Source organism: Cygnus olor, chromosome 20, assembly GCF_009769625.2.
Source record: "Cygnus olor isolate bCygOlo1 chromosome 20, bCygOlo1.pri.v2, whole genome shotgun sequence".
Taxonomy (NCBI): Eukaryota; Metazoa; Chordata; class Aves; order Anseriformes; family Anatidae; genus Cygnus; species Cygnus olor.
Genome location: NC_049188.1, coordinates 9,673,390 through 9,693,045, shown reverse-complemented (window position 1 = coordinate 9,693,045; position 19,656 = coordinate 9,673,390). Strand labels below are relative to the sequence as shown.

General features: G+C 35.8%; 1 protein-coding gene across 3 annotated transcripts in view; it reads right to left on the bottom strand.

Annotated features, from left to right (window-relative positions):
* USP32 (ubiquitin specific peptidase 32) overlaps positions 1 to 19,656 on the bottom strand; it is a 78,396-nt gene that overhangs the window by 22,672 nt on the left and 36,068 nt on the right. The window contains exons 6-15 of one of the 3 annotated variants that reach the window (XM_040532850.1): positions 13,746 to 13,877; positions 12,205 to 12,312; positions 11,422 to 11,537; positions 10,945 to 11,007; positions 9,158 to 9,241; positions 6,514 to 6,575; positions 6,295 to 6,397; positions 4,221 to 4,413; positions 2,888 to 3,063; positions 1,999 to 2,139 (exon numbers count right to left, since the gene is read on the bottom strand). In XM_040532850.1, the coding sequence (XP_040388784.1) occupies positions 1,999 to 2,139; positions 2,888 to 3,063; positions 4,221 to 4,413; positions 6,295 to 6,397; positions 6,514 to 6,575; positions 9,158 to 9,241; positions 10,945 to 11,007; positions 11,422 to 11,537; positions 12,205 to 12,312; positions 13,746 to 13,877 (1,178 nt within the window). The remainder of the gene's footprint in view (positions 1 to 1,998; positions 2,140 to 2,887; positions 3,064 to 4,220; positions 4,414 to 6,294; positions 6,398 to 6,513; positions 6,576 to 9,157; positions 9,242 to 10,944; positions 11,008 to 11,421; positions 11,538 to 12,204; positions 12,313 to 13,745; positions 13,878 to 19,656) is intronic. The other 2 variants (XM_040532852.1, XM_040532851.1) reach the window with 2 other exon arrangements.

Genomic DNA, 19,656 nt, shown 5'->3' with positions numbered 1-19,656 from the left:
TGGCAGTCATACGTGAATTCTTAGTGCCATTATGACCAAATGGTACTGCAAATTGTTGGGGCTACCTAACTGGATGTGAGAGTCTCCAGCCACATCTGCTGGGAATCAGGGAAGTTTCTGAAGTAACAATCACGCCTGGACATTGTCTGGCCAAGTCTCAGAGAAATCCTGGTCAGACACTTCCGCAAAACACCAAGAATCAAAGCAAAAATTCTAGAAGATCTACCCAAGCTATTCTAGAGAAGTTATTTATTGTCTGAGCACTGAGATCCCTCTCAAAATAGAAATTCCTCACATCTTAGATCACTGTATTTCAATTTCAGGGCTTCTAAGCTGCATCCTATTCAGAGGTGCAGGCTGGCTGTTTCCTTCTGGAACCCAGCTCCTCACCTCATGCAAGAGAAATTTTTAATACGGTAATAGCCTTCTGCAACCACCTTGGTTTTAGGTGTACTCCCAATGTTAATAATTTAAGGGCTGCAGTGAAAGCAGATCTTTGACGGCAAAACCAAAGACTGGTCTCTAAAACCCTGCCATCATTCAAGAATAAATGATTGCTTAATCTCTATTGCTACCATCAAAAAAAAATGCTCGCTTCCTTTTTTAAATATTAAGGTGTAGCTCAGGTAACAACTACATGACACAGAAGAAATAAACCACTGTATGGAATACCTTTCTTTTCAACAGAAATTAAAGAAAGTTCCAATGCCTCTACTTGCGAGCAAATTACTACAATTTTTCTTAGTTTTAAGATCAGTCTACTTTTTGATACATTGAATATTAATAACTCAAGGCATGCCAGCTTTAGTTGCAAATGATTATGACCGGTTACTCATTTTGCAATAATACACACAAAGAAACAGAGATAGCCCAATAAACTGTGAGCAAATTACATGATTTAACAAAGACTGTTTCTACATAATTACTGCTTCTCTTTCAGAAATATTGTTGCTGTTTTAACTGCAACCAAAAAATATCTCATTGGGATAACGCAATTATTAGTCCACTTAGTCAATTTCATTTAATATAAAGCACTTTCACACATTCAAAAATTAAATTCTGCATTGTGCCCCAAATTAATCTTTAATTAAGAATATTACAACCTTACTATAGAAAATACTAGTATTAGTTACAGAAAGTCAATTTCAATTTTTTAAAGGTTTTTAAGAAAACTTTTATACAAACAAGTACAAATATCACCTTAACTTTCACAGGCTTTTGCTAAATAGTCAATTTCATTGTAAGGTTCTAAGTGACTACAGACAATTAAATAATTGTTGATATAAAACCACAACATTACCAATTTGGAAATACATTTTCTGTTACACAATGGATATACTTATGTTAATTGTAAATCTGTTTCACAATGTTACTGCAATTCATTGGTTTTTCCGCTTACTGTAAAATACAAGAAACGTACAATTCACTACATATGAATTATTTGCTGGCAAACGAGTAAATGAGTATTCCATAAGTTTGGAGGAGTGTTACTGAGTTTGTGCTGAAGAAAAAGAATGATCATTGCTTGCCTCAGCAGCAGGATTTTTAGTTACTCTTAAAAAAAAAGAAAAAGAGCAATTATCAGAATACTAGAAAAATAATGTCAATAAAGAACTACTTATTTTAAATGTATGATCTCAAAATAACAATTGGTAGTGCTCATAGGCAATCGTTTCAACAAAGGATAGTCCTTGACTGCTTTCTTTATTGGGCTCATGTATTATCATCTATTCCTCTATATCTCCACCAAGTCATGTGCATTGTGTTTTCTACAGTACTGCGACTGAAGGACAGCCTTTGTTACCTTCCCCGCATTTTCATGAAATTGAGATAAGAAATGCCATTTCAAAGCAACAGGTGTCCCAGTTTTAACTTTACCGTTGTGGTGTTTGTTTTTTTTTTCTATTATTCCTCGCAGAACAGTTGAAAAATTATCTAGTAGGTTAAATGCATTTAAGTGTTTATGGCAAGTAAACAGTGCCTATAATCACAACTTACCGGCCTGGGCAAGGACAGATTTGCTCCATACCAATGGTAAAGTGCTCTCCAAACTGGCTCCGGTACCATTATGTAGTCCTTTCCTTCAATCAATTGCGGTGATCGCTTTAATCTTCCACCCTCCATTGTTAATGATGCAGCCTTTTACACAAAAAGGCATTTTGTCAAATCTCAAGTGCAAAAAATAGTATACAGCTACAACAATTTTAGTTCATGAACAAAGAACCCTTTTTAATTATTAAAGTACTTTTAAGTTGCAATTAGCAACTGCTTTTCACACCAAAGATAGTTTGTAAATAAAATAAGAACTAATGCTAATGTTTTACTATTTACTATTTCTCTAAAAGACTGTCCATTATAAAAGCCATATTATGTTTTTCTTTTGTGTCACCTACTCCAACAGCTTCAAGTATGGCATAGGAAAATACAATCTATATTCATAGAGTATAGTGCTGGTCTGTGATTTATGTTGTTTCCATGAATACTGGAAAAAAAAACTTTTTTTTGTTCAATTTAGTTAACTATTTTCTGTTTCCATGCAATAGGAATAAACTATTATATTTAAGTTGAAAACAATGAAGTTTTAAATTATAAAAACATTTTATAGTTAATGTTTAAAGTTGTATTCATAAAAGCCTTCTTTAATTGCAAGTTTTGTGAAGCTATTTAAGAATATTTTAAATATTTCTCTTCTAACCAAATAATAAGTAGCCTCATAAGAATATAACATTTTTTTCCTCTTAAGAGTTAAAAATGAACTTTCTTATACAACAAAGCAGTTTAAATTTAGAATTAAGCAACTAGCTGAAAAAAGCAACACACAAAAAGCTGTGATAAAAGTATGTTAAAACATACTTTTCCTATATTTGCAAGAGTCAGGTGCATTTACCTTCACTGGTTCTTGCGTTACAAGGGGTTGGTTATCAATAGCTCCTGGTTTCTGAGGATTAAGTTGTAGCAAAGAATTCCCATTGGTGCCAAGGAAACACTGGTTATTGTTGTCTGAAGTATTATGCTGCCTAGCAAAACATACATCAGTCCCTGGTGTGCCAGGGTAAAGAGCATCTGTAACAGAATGTGAAAAAAAATCTCCATTTCAGTTAGTGAATCCATCCACAAAACATTAATGGATCAGTTAAACTGTGACATCCTTTTTTACATTTTTTTAAAGGTCATTGAAGCAGTCTCCTGTCCTTCATACTTCAGTAAAATATGCAACTCTTTCCAACTATGGAGTAACAAATATATTAGTGCTCTCAAAAAGGTAAGTGGCTATATGAATTCTACTTATCAAAGCAGACACTTACATAAATGCTGGTATGTTAACAGCCTAACTATGTTTGCGTGAGCAAATGTTCTTGGCATTTTTTTGTTTTCTGGATGTTTGAATGTCAAACTTGAAAATCTTATATACAAAATTGAACATATAAGCAATAATGCTTTATTTTTACTTTTTCTCCTTGAGAAGACTTTTTTTCTTACAGAACATCCTTTAGCTATTCATATGAAAAATCTAAATTTCAACTTAAAGAAAAAAAATAAAGAACCTTTAATCTAAAACTCGTTTCCCTTCCTGACTTTTCCCCTATTCCTCACCCTGAAAAGGGTTGTGTTAATTTATTGTTCAAGTTAACGATTTTAAGGCACAGATTTGAAAACACTAGGTGTGATATTCAGCTGTCTTATAAGGAAAAAAAAAACAAAACATTTCAAATTCTCACAAGAACTGATTGAAAACCATCACTAAAATCTCTTTTTCTTTCACAAAGGTGGCTCCTAGAATCTATACAAGCTCACTTAAATGACATGCCCTGTAAAATTAAAGATTGTTTTTCCTATTTTTTTTTTCTTCTCATCTTCATAGTAAATGAGGCAATCTCATTGCAAGACATACTACAATACCAACTAGAAATAAGCCAGAAATAACTTAATGTGAGTAGGGGAAAAATATCACTCAGAAAATAACTTAAATGAAAAAAATACCTTGAAAATAATTCTGGAAACTAATCATAGGACAAAAGATGAATTGTTGTTTAAATGAGACTGCCTATTGTTTCTCTATGAGAGGCTAAAAATTCCTAGTAATCCACTGACATCCACATGTAGGACACTTCTGCAACCTAAACTTTGTTATCTTTTTGTCTGGAGGAATCCATGCAGCATGTAGTTTCTCAAAACTTGTTCTACATTAAACCTCCAAGGAAATAAGATGTTATGCTTACTGCTGCTAGTAGTCTCTGAGGCTTCTGATGCAGTAGAAATATTATCTGAAAACTTTTCTTCTGTTGCACTGAAGTAATTAAGACCTCCCATTTTGTCTTCTCCCTGTTCTGAAGTATTGGCTGCAGCAGCTATGAGTGAATTCTTACCTCCACTCAAGACAGATGAAGGCTCTATCACAACAGGGTTTGCATCCTAAAATTGGTAGGCAAGTGAAAAAGTTATTTATAAGCTAGTATCAAACACTTAACAACAATCAAACCCATCACCAAAATTCGTGTAACCACTTTCACATATCACAATGAACTTCACAGAAAAAAAACCTTTCTACATCTACAGATGAAAACTCTTCAGAGAAAAAACTGCCAAAATTGTTAAAGCAATGGAATACTCTTCTGCACAACATAAAAACAGTGAAATATCAGAATTACTTTCTCTATCTAGATACGTAAAAAGGCAACCATTTTAGACAACTATTATAAGAGACTATAAATATTTGAAGATTGGTCCCTGTTGAATTTTGTATGGTCAAACAAGAGCAGCACGCAGAAGAGCAAAACACCTTCTTCTCTCAAACCTGGATCAATTTAGTTTTCCCTAATTTCCTGTTTTGATCAGTCACAGAAACATCCTTGTATCAGAAGAGGATGAGAAATAGAAACTGATGAAACTACAGACCACAATTACCTTGTTATTAACAGATTTATTACTAATTGGGATTACCATGATTAAAGGTTTCCTGTGCTATGTAGGATGTAAAAGAGTTCACATTTTATTCCTTCGCAGAAGCAGCATTGTGAAGGCAATCTGGCTGACACTTTGGCAAAAACAAAGGTGAAGAATGAAATTTGTGTCCCCTATAAGGGCAACTTTGCCCAGTACAGACAAAATGTAAGAAGAATCCTATCCAATTTAGAGCACTCAACAAGAAGCTTCGATAAATGAGAAAAGAAGAAAAAGGGGATTAACTGAGCTTCAGAGGAAAACAAATAACTTCCATGCAACGGACACCATTGTAACAACAGTGGAAAAAGGGGTGTTCCCTGTTTTATATTGTCCCCTATTTATCACATCATTAAACATACCATCTTGTCAAATAGCAAAACTGTGCAGTAAAGCTAAAAATATAAAAATAAGACTAAAATGTGCATTAGAATAACAGTAATCATTTATATGGTTCCATGGAAATTCCAGTGCTCTCTTTGCTCAAGAGGCAGACAGAGTGACTAATGGCATTTTGCTATTATGCAAAGCAGTAGGTAGGAAATCACATGCACATCTGAGTACTCCTAGTATAACAAGGATCAGATTGCCTAGTATTTCAGTCATTTAAGCCATCATTTGTCCAACTAATTGTAAACAAAGAATGACTGTAATTACGTTATTTAACGCATACATTGCGATTTTCTAAACCTTTTTAGTTATTTGATTTTTTTTTTTAATCAAATACTTATGTGACACCTTATAACTATATACAACTCTTCTAAGAAATAGTTTATATTCTGACATTCTTAGTTGTGTCACCCGCAAAGAGCATTTATCTCCATCTTAAATTTTATTAAGCATGCTTTCTTTGGCATGGACATAAAAGTCACATAGAAGCTTTAAATTGAATATTTTAGTTGGAAGGTCTTAAAGAGCACCATGTAACATAAGGTTTTAGCAGGACTCCTTTGATCATTATCAGGTATTGGACTACTTTTCATCATTGCCTGCAAGTCAGATTATATCAATACCCTCCTTTGCCTGTCCAAAAAACAGACAGTATGCATTTGTGGCACAGGAACCACGCCATGGTCCTAAAGTGCAAAGTCAAAACCAAAACAAGTAGTTTTATTATCAAATGGGACAAAAGACTTTAGGGAAGTGTTATTGGGAGAGTACGTTTTTCAAAAATGTTTTGACAATTAGGAATGCTGAAACAAAACAGAAAGGTGACAGTTTAATGAAATTATAGTGAAAAGTTCACTGTGACACAATGATTCGGCAAAACAATTCTTTTCCACTCTTTTTTCATTAACACATTCATACATACAAAGAAGTCCCTTATTCAGTATACACTGCTATTATACTTACATATTTGACATATTCCTTCCACTGGTGCCACCATGGCATTGCAATAAGAAACCAGTTGTGCCCTGGCTGAAGGCCGTATCTGCTTTCCCTTTCTAACCAGCCTCTGCAAACAGTGAACAACATGAAGTATTAGTTGAAAAAGGCAAGTTAAAATCCTTCTTTTGAAAATATTAAAAGGTGATTCTGAAATCTGTTAAGGATTCAGAGCAAAAAACTCACCTAATAATCTGTCCTTCTTCTTCTGGAGTGGCAGGTCGTAGCCCCAAAACTATATGACAAACCTGGAAAAAGAAAGGCAATTTTTATTAAGAGTTGCACCACTGTGAAACAAGCATTAGGTAAATGATAGAAAAGAATAACTTTAATTGGACTTTTCAGAAAATTCTTTTTTAGCTACGTAGCAAGGTAAGCTATAATCAAACAAATCACTAAACAGAAACATTTGGAGCTTTGAGATTCACAACCCGTTTCCACTGTTAAACAAAGATGCCGAGAATATCAAATGCTCCAAGGCAAATTAAGGTGATTACAAAATGAATTTTCATTACTTTCATGTCTAAGAAAGGCACACAGTATGAGAGATCACAGTAACTGACGAGGATTGGATATACGAAAAGTTAGGACACATTTATGAACTGGGCAGATGAAAGGAAAAATGAAGATAATGCAAGATGGTGGAAAAGCATAAGCTGAAATGGAAAGAAGTGGTTGCAAAAGGGACTGCAAGGAAAACTAGCACACGAAGAGACCAAGGGAGAAGTTTAAAGCAGTCCAACCAACAGGTCACCATGGAAAATTTGGTAAAAGCTGCTCTCTAAAAATCGTTTTCTTTCCTCTTTCCTTTCTTAACATCAAAAAATACATGAAGAAAAAGGCACCACCCTCTAAGCCAGCTCCCCATTTGGGTGGGCTTTCACTCTGAGTGCAGGACAGCAGTCCCAGACAACATTTTACTCCCCTCTTCCTAGCAAAGCTGCCCCTGCCTTGGCTGCAGCCCCGTGTGTGGCTGGTTTCTCCCAGCCGCAGGGCGTGCAGCAGGGAGCCAGGAGCACAGGGACACAGGCTGCAGGGGTCTTTGTTTCCCGTGGCAGGGAGGAGGGTCAGCTGTCTCATCTCCAAGACGTTTGTCAAATTGGCTGCTACTCATAACATGATTTATCGTCTTTCCCTTACATCTCTTTTGAGGCTACCAATTTGCATCTCAGCTGGAGCTTTCTAATGACTGGTGAGATATCTTATTTAAATTTATATTACAGTGTGAGAGACCATTTCTCATTCTGAATAAAACAAAGGCCATTAGTTGCTGGGAAGCAACAGATTTTCCAGCACCCACAACACAGCTGGCTCTGATGTTTCCTTTTAAGTCATGTTACACTGGGCTAGTATCAGATTCTTCACATAAACTCCCCCTGCTGCAAACAAACCAATTTGTTGAAAAGCTTTCCAAGGCACTCCACTCAGACTACTTAGCTTTTCTGTCTGCAGATGAGACACAGAAGCTCATGACAGTTCACATAAATGCCCAGACAAATCAATGGCAGGCTGTCCTGGGCGAGTATGCTCTTCAGCCTGCAGCATGAGATGAGGGTGCCTTGTGTGATAAAGGTATCAAAGGAAATAACAATAAATGAAACCTACAACGTGTAAAAAGAAAACGTGGCAACTGACAGAAGAAAAAATACTGTAAATGCGACTTGCAACAAGAAATGTGTAACAAAAATTGCAACGAATCATTCAGGTAAATGTATTAAATGTTCACTCATTCTACCCCTGACATCACGTACCTATTTGTCAGTTAACCAACTTTAAGTTGTGGTAAGATAGTTGATTTTAGACATTTCAAAAATAAAGACAGCCATTCTTGAGAAGGTTGCAATGTAAGCAAAAGCTGATGCTATCAGAGAAAAAAAACCTGCAGAACATTCTGATTTTATTCTTTCCAGCTGTGGTATAGCCACAGAATGCTCTCACTCAGCCCAAAGTTCTAAGAAAAGTATAGTTCCAAATATGATTTAAAAAGTAATCTAGGGCTATACACTGGAGAATCAGTAGTATGCTATTCAATATTAACTTAAAAAAAATCACACAGCCTCTTTCTGATGAAACACTTTCCTGGTAAACCTCCTGATAAAAAAGTGGGCTGGAAGTGAATACTAAATCAGGGTAAATCTCAAGGCTCCATTATTATTATTATTTGAACTCAAAGTATCTAGTTCTGTGGAATACAGGTAAGGAACAAACTGCACTGAATGAAAACACGCTTAGGGTTTTTTTCTGCACAAAGTGAGCCAGCACTAAAATATGACTATTTTAAGGATTTTAAAAAACCCCATTCAAGCTCAAGTAAAGGCAAATTCAGCGCACAATTAATCCTCAGCTTGTGCAACACAATAGTGATATGATATCACAGCTTTCAAGGACTGCTCCATTAAGAAAGCAATGAAAGGTTGCTTAGACAGCTTTAACAGACAACGTAAAGGGAAAGTGGTTGTAAAGAGTTAGCAATACCTTTGCTCATTTCCTGTGTCCCTTGGCAAAGATTTGGAAGAACAACCATTTAAAAACACAGCCTTTTTCTAATGGAAAATCTAACTGCTGGTACACTTGAAATTTTTCATTTCATGAACAGTACACTACATTCACTTTAACAAATTATGCTGTAGGCATCTCCATACACTGAAAAGAATAATAATCAAATAGAGAATCATCCCGTCAAGGTCATGTGCGCTTGCAGAAACACAGAATGTATTGCAATAGACAACACTGCAAGCATGTTGACACAAACGCTGACGCTGCAATTCAATGCAAAAAGGTGGGAAGTTAATCACCATATTTTTCAAGTTTAAATTTCTTCTAAACATACCTGGAAAAGTAGATTTAAAAATTCATTGGCAAGAGCACTCTTCACACTCCATATCTGGTAGTCCTCCAGAGTGAGGTGTCCAAGCTTAGTTAAAAGGAGTAACAGGAAAGGGGAAGAATAAACCAAACCATTAACCTATTTCTATTAAAATGCTAATTAAATGTGCCACACAAGGCATGGCAAAGATAAGTGTTTTGAGAAAAATTAGCATCTACCACTCTTACAATAAACCTTGATCAAATAAAAGAAGAAAGATGCAGTTCTCATATAATTTTCAACCTAGCGAACCAAAAAGCCTGGAAATTACACAGGTCAAACTATGCACAACGTGTAACCTTTGCTCCTGCTCTACATCATTCAGACTGAGTTATTCATGCTCAACTGCAGTCATACTTCCTCAAACCATGAAAGCAGAAGAAGCAGTACATAGTTGGTCAGAACCACTGTCATCCTCTGAGAACTGGGCAAAACAATTGCAGGTCAAATCATCATGATCTTAACTTACAACACAAGTCTTATTAATTGGCAATCACCTGTAAAGTTACACTAGCATAACACTGGCCAGTATCTTCAGCAATTACTTTCTGATTTTCCATAACTCAGAGACAGTAACAATCTGAGTTTTTAGTATAATTCATAGCCATTTTTACAGCACTGCCAGCTAGTCCACCGCTTCTCACACACCATTTCTCCAGAGTTCACAGGTCAAAGCTAACATATGAAGAGAGGTTAAGTAAAGTAATTTATGTAATTACTGCATCATCAGCTCTTTTCAGCACTACATTCATGATGTTCTATGAAAGATATTTCAAAGAGTCTTCTTTTTTAACTCTTTGTGGAGATGAGACTGCTATTATAAACTACCCTTTATTAAAAGGGCAAACAATAAAAACCTCAAAGGATGAAAAGAGCTCATTGAAGCTGTATTTTCTACTGCTTTGGTAATAAAAGAATTCAATAAAATATTTGCCTGCCACTTTGTAGAAGTACAAGCAGGCAAGAGAACTATTGAAGAAGTAACTAAGCATTTCTAGCCATTTTTTATAGCTTTTCTCGAACTATTTACAGTTTTCAGATACTCTTCCTCTAATAATTAGTGAAGCAGAGGATGATATAATGGAAACAACTGTCACTATATTGTTTGCAGATAATGGTGCCCATCTCAGAAAAACATAATTAAAGATTTACACACAGTGAACTGTAAAGCACAGTATAAACTATTAAGATTTGTTGCTCTGTCATGACAGATGCCTCCATAGTTTCACAGATATTTAGCTCTGAAACAATACTGTGAAATATAATTCATTGATTATATATAGTATTATTTACCAAAAACAGTTTAATAACGATAATGCCTAAGTAACCACTGAATTAATGCAGTTGTTCCAGCATAAAAGGATAATGTGTCTTTTCATATAGCATAAAACATGAGATACACTAATACTACCCCTTTTTTCATTTTTAACATGAAACAAACAAAAAACATTCTTCAGAAAAAGGCAACCATCAGATTCAAGAGGTATTACGCATCGCAAAGCCTTATAAAGGGTATATGCTTCAAATTAATTTCATCTGGTTTAGTTTTGTATGTAAAAATGGCTTACAAAATTGAACATATTCTTTTGTAACAATTGTGGAAAACGTTAATGGAAGACGGACATTTCTTGAAAGATTCTTTTATTGACACACCTCTGCTTTAAAGAAAGCAGAAGACTTTTATTATTATTATTATTTATAAACTGAAGATACCACGATATAAAAATGATAAGGAAACAACAAATTCCTACCTTTGTGTTATCATGCATATTCAAAATATCTTCTACAATTTCAGACAAATCCATGTCCAATTCCTTGGCAAACAAAAGGATTAGAAAACAGATTTAAATTCTCAAAGCACTCTCTGGAGCTGTATGTGTTCAGAATAAAAATATAACCATCAGAAATGTTGATGATACCACTATGTAATTCTCAATTGAGTGCTTCCAGAGGGTTGCACTTTTGTACCTATGGTTTCTTCAGATGAAACAGAATACATTATAGTCAAATAATTCTATTTTGGTTAATGGCAGGGTAAAGTTATGCAAGGTAAGTTACATCCAGTTATCAATACTCCTCAGTTAAGATAGTTTAAGGATGCCTGTATTTCACTGAAACAGTGTTCGAACACCATTCACATCTGAAACATGACATTTATTCCTACTTTTGAAGAATGACTTTAGGAAACAGAAGCAAGCGACTAAGAAAAATATATAAATGTAACTTACAGGTATTTTATCAGTACGGTTATCCTTCCAGACTTCTAAAAGTGCAACCACCATTTCTTTAAGTTCCGTGCGAGACAGCACACCATCCCGGTCAATGTCAAAAACCTTGAAGCAAACTGAGGGAAAAAAGGAAAATACGTCTGTATGTTAGAACTACTCAACAACTTTTTTTTTCTTACAGAATGTAAGTCTGCAGAGTCACAAGAATATGATTTAGTGCTGACAGTTTTGATGAGGCAGGATGCATGTGTGTTAGCGAGGAAATGGAGCAGCTGTGTTTAATAAACTGAAATCTAGATTCCTGCAATTTTGTGCTGTGTTTTCTGATGTGACTTAGCAGGGAACATATGTGCATACAGAAACTTCCAGTGAATGCCTTTAAGTTCCAGCAATATGGCTTTGGAAAAGTGTGGAATTAAGGTATTTCAAAACTGAAGAACCTTGCAGGGAGACAGCTGAAAACTGGACAGTAAACAAAATATACTATTTAACCAGAGAACACTGCAAAATAACTTCTGGAGTATGCTTTTTTTTCTCCAAACAGGCTTATAATTATATGAAGCCATGGATAAGTTATGAAAATACATAGAATTCAGTTTAATTGTGCTTTATAAAAGGAGGCCTTCATACTTAAACATTTTTTTTTAAACTTCTGAAGTCTGTCACCTTTCACAGATGCACACTTATGTGAAAGGAATTTCTAAAAAAGTGGAAACAACTGAACTTACTTGTTTAAACTAAAAAAGTTCTCTAAAATTAATAGTTAACATTCTGCATACTTACATTTTTGTCTTTCTGCCAAGGGTCCCCTGCAACATGCTGAGAGCCCACAGGAAATTTCTTTAAAATCTATGTGATTGTCTCGGTTTTCATCAAAGGCATTAAACAAACCTGCAAACCACAGAAGCATCTCCTGTTACAGCATCTGACTGAAACAGTTGACATTAATACTTAGCATTTATGTGAAGTGTTAATGGTTTACATTTGCATGGACAAGTACAAACATTTATGATTGTAACATTCTTAGCAAGTGTAATAAAGATAATGAATCACTACTAAGACCATTGTAAAGATGAATTAGATCACTAGTGTGGCTAGACAAAGGGAAACAGAGTTTAGGAATCCTAAACAGATGCCTTACTCTCACACCTTACGTGTAATGGCTAACTTATAGAAATGTGCATTTAAACCAGCGTGGTTAGGATAAGCATTTTTCACAAAAGCTAAAGGATCAAAAGAGTAAAGGTACTCAGATGCCAATAATGGCTTTTCCAAAACACAACAAGCTCATTTTGAAAATCACTGAATACCTTTGCAAATTTGGCCCTAAGTGAGTTAGGAGTTTCCATTACACTGGCCTTCAAATGATTTGAGTTTATTCATTCCACACATATAACATTTTTGATCCCATAAAAAGTTAATGACTCATTCAGAAAACATACAGAATGTGCAGAAACGATTCAAGTTTCCTCATAACAGCTGTGTAAATTTGTATTACTTAGCATATAAAACACACTCACTAGCAACAGGATATGGCAATATACCCTATTGAATTGAACATAAGTTCTGGTGTTCCAACAGCTTGTATCTACCGAATGCGAATTATCCATTTTCTACTTACTACTGAGACTTGTCAGAAAGGCTGACCATTTGGTGATAAAAGAAAACACCACTCTAAGACTGGACAAAAATCTAGTATGGAAGTGGAATGTTACTTAACGCTCTTATTTTATGCAGTAAACGACAATTAGACAATTATAACCTCCAGTTATTACCAGAGTGGCTTCAACCTGAACGACCAGCTTGGTTATTAACATGTCAACATCGCAAAATCCAAATCTCCTGACCAGGTTTTCTGAACAAAATCTTCCTGGACGTACACCGTTAGGGCAAACTGTTTCATGAACTGCATGGCAGAACATCTGACTTGCCTGCTGAATTGTTGATTACCAGATGAAACTCATATTTGTTATGTAAAAATGATTACCTATTTTATCTCTTTCAGGGACAGCAACATGTTTTGTCACTTCACAAAATCTTAAGGAACCCAATGAAAAATGTTAAGCAACTACAAGGGAAAGTTGTATAGAATGTCTCCCATGTGTCCTGGCAACTTCTAAGAATGCATGAAGTACCACTACCTTCGTCCTTCCAGATTTCACAACAAATACGGACAGCGAAATGACTCTCTCCAATTCGAGCTTAAAATACATTTAGAAAAACCTACAAATTTTGAAGCCCTAAAATTTGTATGTCAGGAGACAATAGGATAGCAAACACCACAGCAACATCACTTCCTGGCACATTTCATCAAAGTTGCATACCTTCACTCAGAGATGGATGAATAGGAGGCGAAACCAAGGGGGCAAATGTTTCTAAATCAAAACGTCCAGTTCTTGATTGAGCTTTTAGCAGCCAGTATCGTTTTTCAAGATCAATGATGTCAGATTCTTCCACTGCATAACCAACACAAATAAAAGAAAGTTTTGGTAACATCTGGACTGTGTTAAAATTCGGCACTAAATAAAAAGCCAGCATTATTTTGTCACAAAGAGAATGGTGCTAAATTTTTATGCTTGATTTCTGTGTTTAAAAAATAAAAAATACAAGCTGTAGAGAAAAGGTTTTATTATTACTTTGCTTACCTAAAGAATCATCTTAACTATTCAATATCTAAGAGCTCGACATCAATAATACATAGAAGTACTTAGAAGTGCAGAAAGGAACTTTGCCTACTGCTAAAGGTTCCAGCGATCTCTTCTTTTTCATATATTTCTTCTTGATGAATTGAACAGGTAGATTATATGTGCAATATCAGTTTGCAAAACTAACCAATATTTAAATTTCTAAAATACATGTAAAGTAGCATTCAAAAAATTAGTACTTGGGTTCTCTTGAAAAATTCCCATTTTAAATTTTTATTCTACTTATACAATGATAGTGTCTAAATATCACATTTAAATTTAGCTTTATTTCAAAATATATATTTTATTTTACTTTTTTATTTATAGTACAGATGCACCTAGAAACCCAGTCAACTTTGAAGAGTGATTATACAGACCTAGAAAAGACTTTATACTGAGGAATTTATAATCTAATATAAATTGGGGGGGGTTAGTAAAACAAGGTGTTAGGCAAAGGTAAATAAGAAGTAGGCAGAGGAAGAAGTGTTTTCATTCAAAACATACAAAGGCCAATTTTTTTTCCAAGTTTTAGGGGTCTGTCAGTTTTACCTTTGAAATTAAATGTATATAGAAAATATAGAGTTTCCGCTCCACAATACTTTTAATCTTTTTACATATGCAAGTGTGTCACAATACTGCTTTAGGTCAGTGTAAATTAATTGGTTCTCTAATAGATATGTAATGACAAAGCTGTCTATATTAAGCACCACTACATGTGATCCCATTCCCAGATGGTTCTGAGCCTTTAAATCCATGCCAGCTTTCTAATAGGTTTAACTTGAGCTATTTGGCCTGGTTTAGTCTACAGAAACAATAATAATCCTGTAAGGCTTAAGAAAAGATAAAACAAGTCACATGTCAAATTAAAATTGTATTGATTTTTTCCTATGTCTGTCATTAAGAATAGTAATTTAATCAGAATAGTAACTTAGGTAACATACAACGAACATGAACTAGTTGTAACTACCCAACGGGCATGTAATATTATGCCCCACAAATTTCACAAACTATACAGTGCTGCACCCTCATCAGCAGAAAGCTTGGAAAATTTTTAACAAAAGATGAATATCTGAGGTGGAGCTTGAGGAGTGGGAAGGGATTGCATCTTCCTGTAAAGTACTTTTAGACAGCAACTAGCAAAGTAACATCAGTGAAAATATGCCCTCCTTTTGGTCTGTACCTTCAGCACAAGCCCGAGACAGACCTGACACTAGCGTGCAGAACACCCACACTACTGCTGCAGTTCAAGGGTCACGTATTTCTAACATAACTCCAGGCTGAACAGAGAAAACTTACCTTCCACTGAACCCCAGGCACATGCTGCAGCATCCTCCCTATTGTGCATTTACATGGTAAGTGAGATAAAGGAACGGATACAGCAGGAAAACTGAAGTGATTTCCTTTCTCCTCTCCCTCCTTTCCAGCTGGATCAATTCCCTTATCTGGCTTACCATCTGCTGGCTCTTGGTTGTGTTGTAATACATATGGAAAGAGTAATCTAAACATATAGAGGAATCCTACTCAACTACAAATCAAGAAGTAGTAATAGAATAGTTATTTCTTTGAAGATCAGCATACAGAAATATCATGGAACTGTGCCCAGATGCAGGCAGTTTCGTGAGCCTGGGCAGCACACTCAGGTGTGACGGAAGGCACCTGGTACATTCCAGGAAATGCAAGAGTGCCGTGACAATTTCAGGACACACCTGTCCCACAATGGTTAGCATATCAACAGATGAGAGAAAATCTGCCAGATAAAATACACTTTCCCTCAATCTTGTTGCCTCAGCAGGGCCCAGCATGCTGCCGCACTGCCAAGGCAGAGCCTGCAGGACATCACGCTAGGACTGCAGCACCTGCATTCTGCAGGGGACGCGAAAAAAAAAAAAAAAAAAAACCATATCCATGGAGTTTCAAGGACAGAAATAATCAAAAAGTAAAATAACAACTGAAAGGTAAAAACTACTTTGTGACACAGAATCTTAAGTACATAAGGAGAACTACAGAAGTATTACACTGCCCAAACAACAGCATATGAAGGGCAGGTTTGTAGTGTCATTTAGAAGAACTGCACATACATGTTATCGCTCTCGTTAGTGAATACAAAGGCATTATGCTAATGTTCCTGAGGGTGAGCATACAAATCAGTTTGTTTCCTTTTAATCCATCTTTGACTAGCAAGAACAACAGACATGCCAGTTACACTTCATTCCTGAAATGATGCCACACTAAGAATATCCAAAAACCATGAGAAAGCTCACGTTGTCTTTACGGAAGAGTAACCCTGCAGAAACCTGTTTTGCTGGCAGGTGTGGCATTTACCTTTAGTAAGTAAGAACTGAAAAAATTAGTTTTCTGACAAGGTAAAATATTCTCAAATGCCTATAGTAGAAGCTACTTGTACTCCACTTACTAAATTTGACAGTTTCTACAGTGCTACCTTTACTGCGTTATCGAGCTAATCTCAGAAAAGAAAGGTTATCCCAGAAGCATCTTATCTGCATTTCTGTCAAGAAGCGACTAAAATTATGTTATCTTTTAAAAGACAGATTTTCAAATAATCACCTCCAAAATAATAACTGATAAATATTAACATAAGTGCTACGTTGCAATAGCCAAGGTAAATCTAGCGTGTTGATTTTACTTTTCCATGCAAGAGCCAAACATTTTAGAAAGTAAAACTGATGAAGCAGGAAAGAACATTCTTTGCATTGAATAGACTTGCACAATTTAGGCTGAAGAGAAGTAAAAACATAACAAAAGAATATGACTCTTGGTAACAATAAATTGTAGCCTATTGAAATAGTTTCATTTACATAAAATACAGAAAGATTTACTGGATGCAAATGTTTAAGTCTGAAGTTGCAAAGCCAGCTGTTAGATAATTTGATTTCTCCAGAGTGATTTTTCACACACAATCTCGTAAATTGATCTCAGAATACGCAGTGCGCCATACATTCCTCGTTACATCTAAACTGCCAGGAATCTTTTGCCATTTAGGATATATACATACAATCACATTTGTTACTGAAGTTTAAATGAAGCGTGATAAAAGCAGACTGTACTTATCATCCTAATGTGTATGCACTTACCATACAACTGCATATGAAAAAGTGCCATCTTCCTCTAAAGAGGCTTATATCAAGTATTTTAACTTTTCAGAGTATAAAATTATTTTGTTCCTAATACCTGGTCAAATCACATCAGGTGGTGTGAACTGGGCTTTCATTTAGTGGGTCAAGTTTTGAATAACTTAAGAAAAATTAAAAAAAAATCTTATAAATACAACAGATTCCAAAATGTCAGAACAGACTGGTTTTCTAGGCAAGTAATTATTCATTTTTGCCAGCTAAACACGTGATTATTTGAGGTCACACAGACATTATGCACCTATGAAATTTAAGCAGATACTACCCGTTTACTATTCTATGCTATTTTGTCTCTCATTTGTCCATTAAAATTACCAAAAAAATCAGATCTCTAGAATTAATGATAGTGTTTTATGGTTCAATTCTCTAAGACTAGCAGTTAGACAAGTGCAGTGGGAGGAACGATAATGTCAAGTACGCATCAAACTGGAGTCTTCATATAGTAAAGGAAGAACAGGTAAATAACAGGTTTTCAGCAAAAACTGTAAAAATGAGTTAATTTAAAACCAGCCACTACACTGCGATTGACAAGCTGCAATAACAACAACAAACACTAAAAAAACACCCTTCATTTTAATGCCATTTTCATGAAATATGCTCCCTTCCTAAATGCTACACAGGTAGCAAGCCATGAATATTCTTTCTTAGAAAAAAAGTAAAAACAGGTTTCCATTTCAGGCCTGCCGTATTACAATTCTTTGTAACACCAGAATTAACCAAAGATTTGAATATATTTTATAAACAACCTAATTTTTACCTACCTAATGGCACAATCCTCTCTGGCTCACAGCAGTAGAAGCATACCATATTCCCAACATTTTAACTGCAACTTGCTTCGTTTTACTCCTCACCATGATACCCTCCAGGCAAAACCCCGTCCCTGGTCACCGCGAGCCCTTCATTGCAAGGGAGCCGACTCAGGACCAGAGGCGGACGGGCTGAACCACAACCACGGTTTCTGCCTGAATGTGGCCGTGGGGCACTTGCAAATGAACGCATCGAAGGTTCTGGGAGCTGGGCACAGAGCTGCTTTGCAGGACATAAAATAACCTGGGAACTAAGAGGATAACAAAGTGGCAAGATGCAGATTAAGTGACACTGACGCTTCTTACTGGCCTACTGTGCTGGAACACTTCCATCTTTTGTTTTCCTTTTTTTTTTTTTTTTTAAGTTAAAAAGAAAGGAATATGGTAACTTCAACCAAAATATTACATACAGTATGCCAGACAAACACTAGAGAAACACTGTTTAGCCGAATATAGCCTATCAGTGCCTTAGGATGTGAACACATTGAAGAGGTCTAAAACACTACAGTTCTCCTCAAAGCACAAGTGGTCACACACGTGGAAAAAAATAGCAGAGAATGAGATATAGTCTTAAAGGCACCTTTAATAAACCCTAAATCTTCTGAACTATCTTCTAATGGCCTTCCTTACATCATCAAGGGATGGTGTTTCAATGTGGGCACCGTGACTGAAGTAGACAAGCTCCAGGACACACATTCACACCCAGACAGCCTTTCAGGATGGGCAAAGTGAAGTGATCGCTTGATTTTGCTTTCCTTTTACGGACTTGATCCTACTATAAAGCTCTACAGGTTTCTAAACCCGTCTGAGAGAAGAGGTTCCTTCCACAGCATTCAGTTTCAACTTCATACTGTTTCAACAACTCACTCCTGCATTTCAACCATGACATCTGGTTATCCAGGGCGTCTCTCATTTATTACGAGAAATTAGCAGTAACTATGTTCTAAAATATAATTATTATACTGATTAAACACTGTCTTACTGAACCTCAGGAAGAGCTATCAGAAAAGCAGGAGGATTTTGACAATTTTTTCCTGACGACAGAAGATAGTCACTTCGAAGGAGAATTAGGATGCTATTTAGTAAGAACTAAGTGACACAAGAACAGGGTAACGGAGAAGCACAAATTACATGGCCTGTCAGTTTGAAACCAGCAACCTCTCATAAATGGGAGCATTCCCCCGTGGATAAGGACAGAAAACCCAACAATGTAAGTCCATCAAGTGACACTGAGGTACACCAAAAAGACCCAGCTGTAGAAAAGGCTACCACCACCTGTGTTGCACCTGAAGAATTGTGTCCAGCCAAGCGAAGGAAACCAGCAGGATCTCACCCTTCAGTTTCTCCTCTTCCTCTACATCCATCTGCTAAACCAAGCAACAGAAAGCTCTGCTTTGCACCAAGCTGGGACTCAGATCCACTTAAACGAGTGCAAACCTGCAGGGTAGGCACCAAAATGACATCCTCCAGATACCAAGAACTCTTGTATTATTGAATTACTGTGTTTGAACTTGAAGGTACCAGAGGAGATGAGGCGTTTAATTTGTAATTACTAAGGACAAATAATGATTTGCTGGAAATATTCTCCTGCAGAGA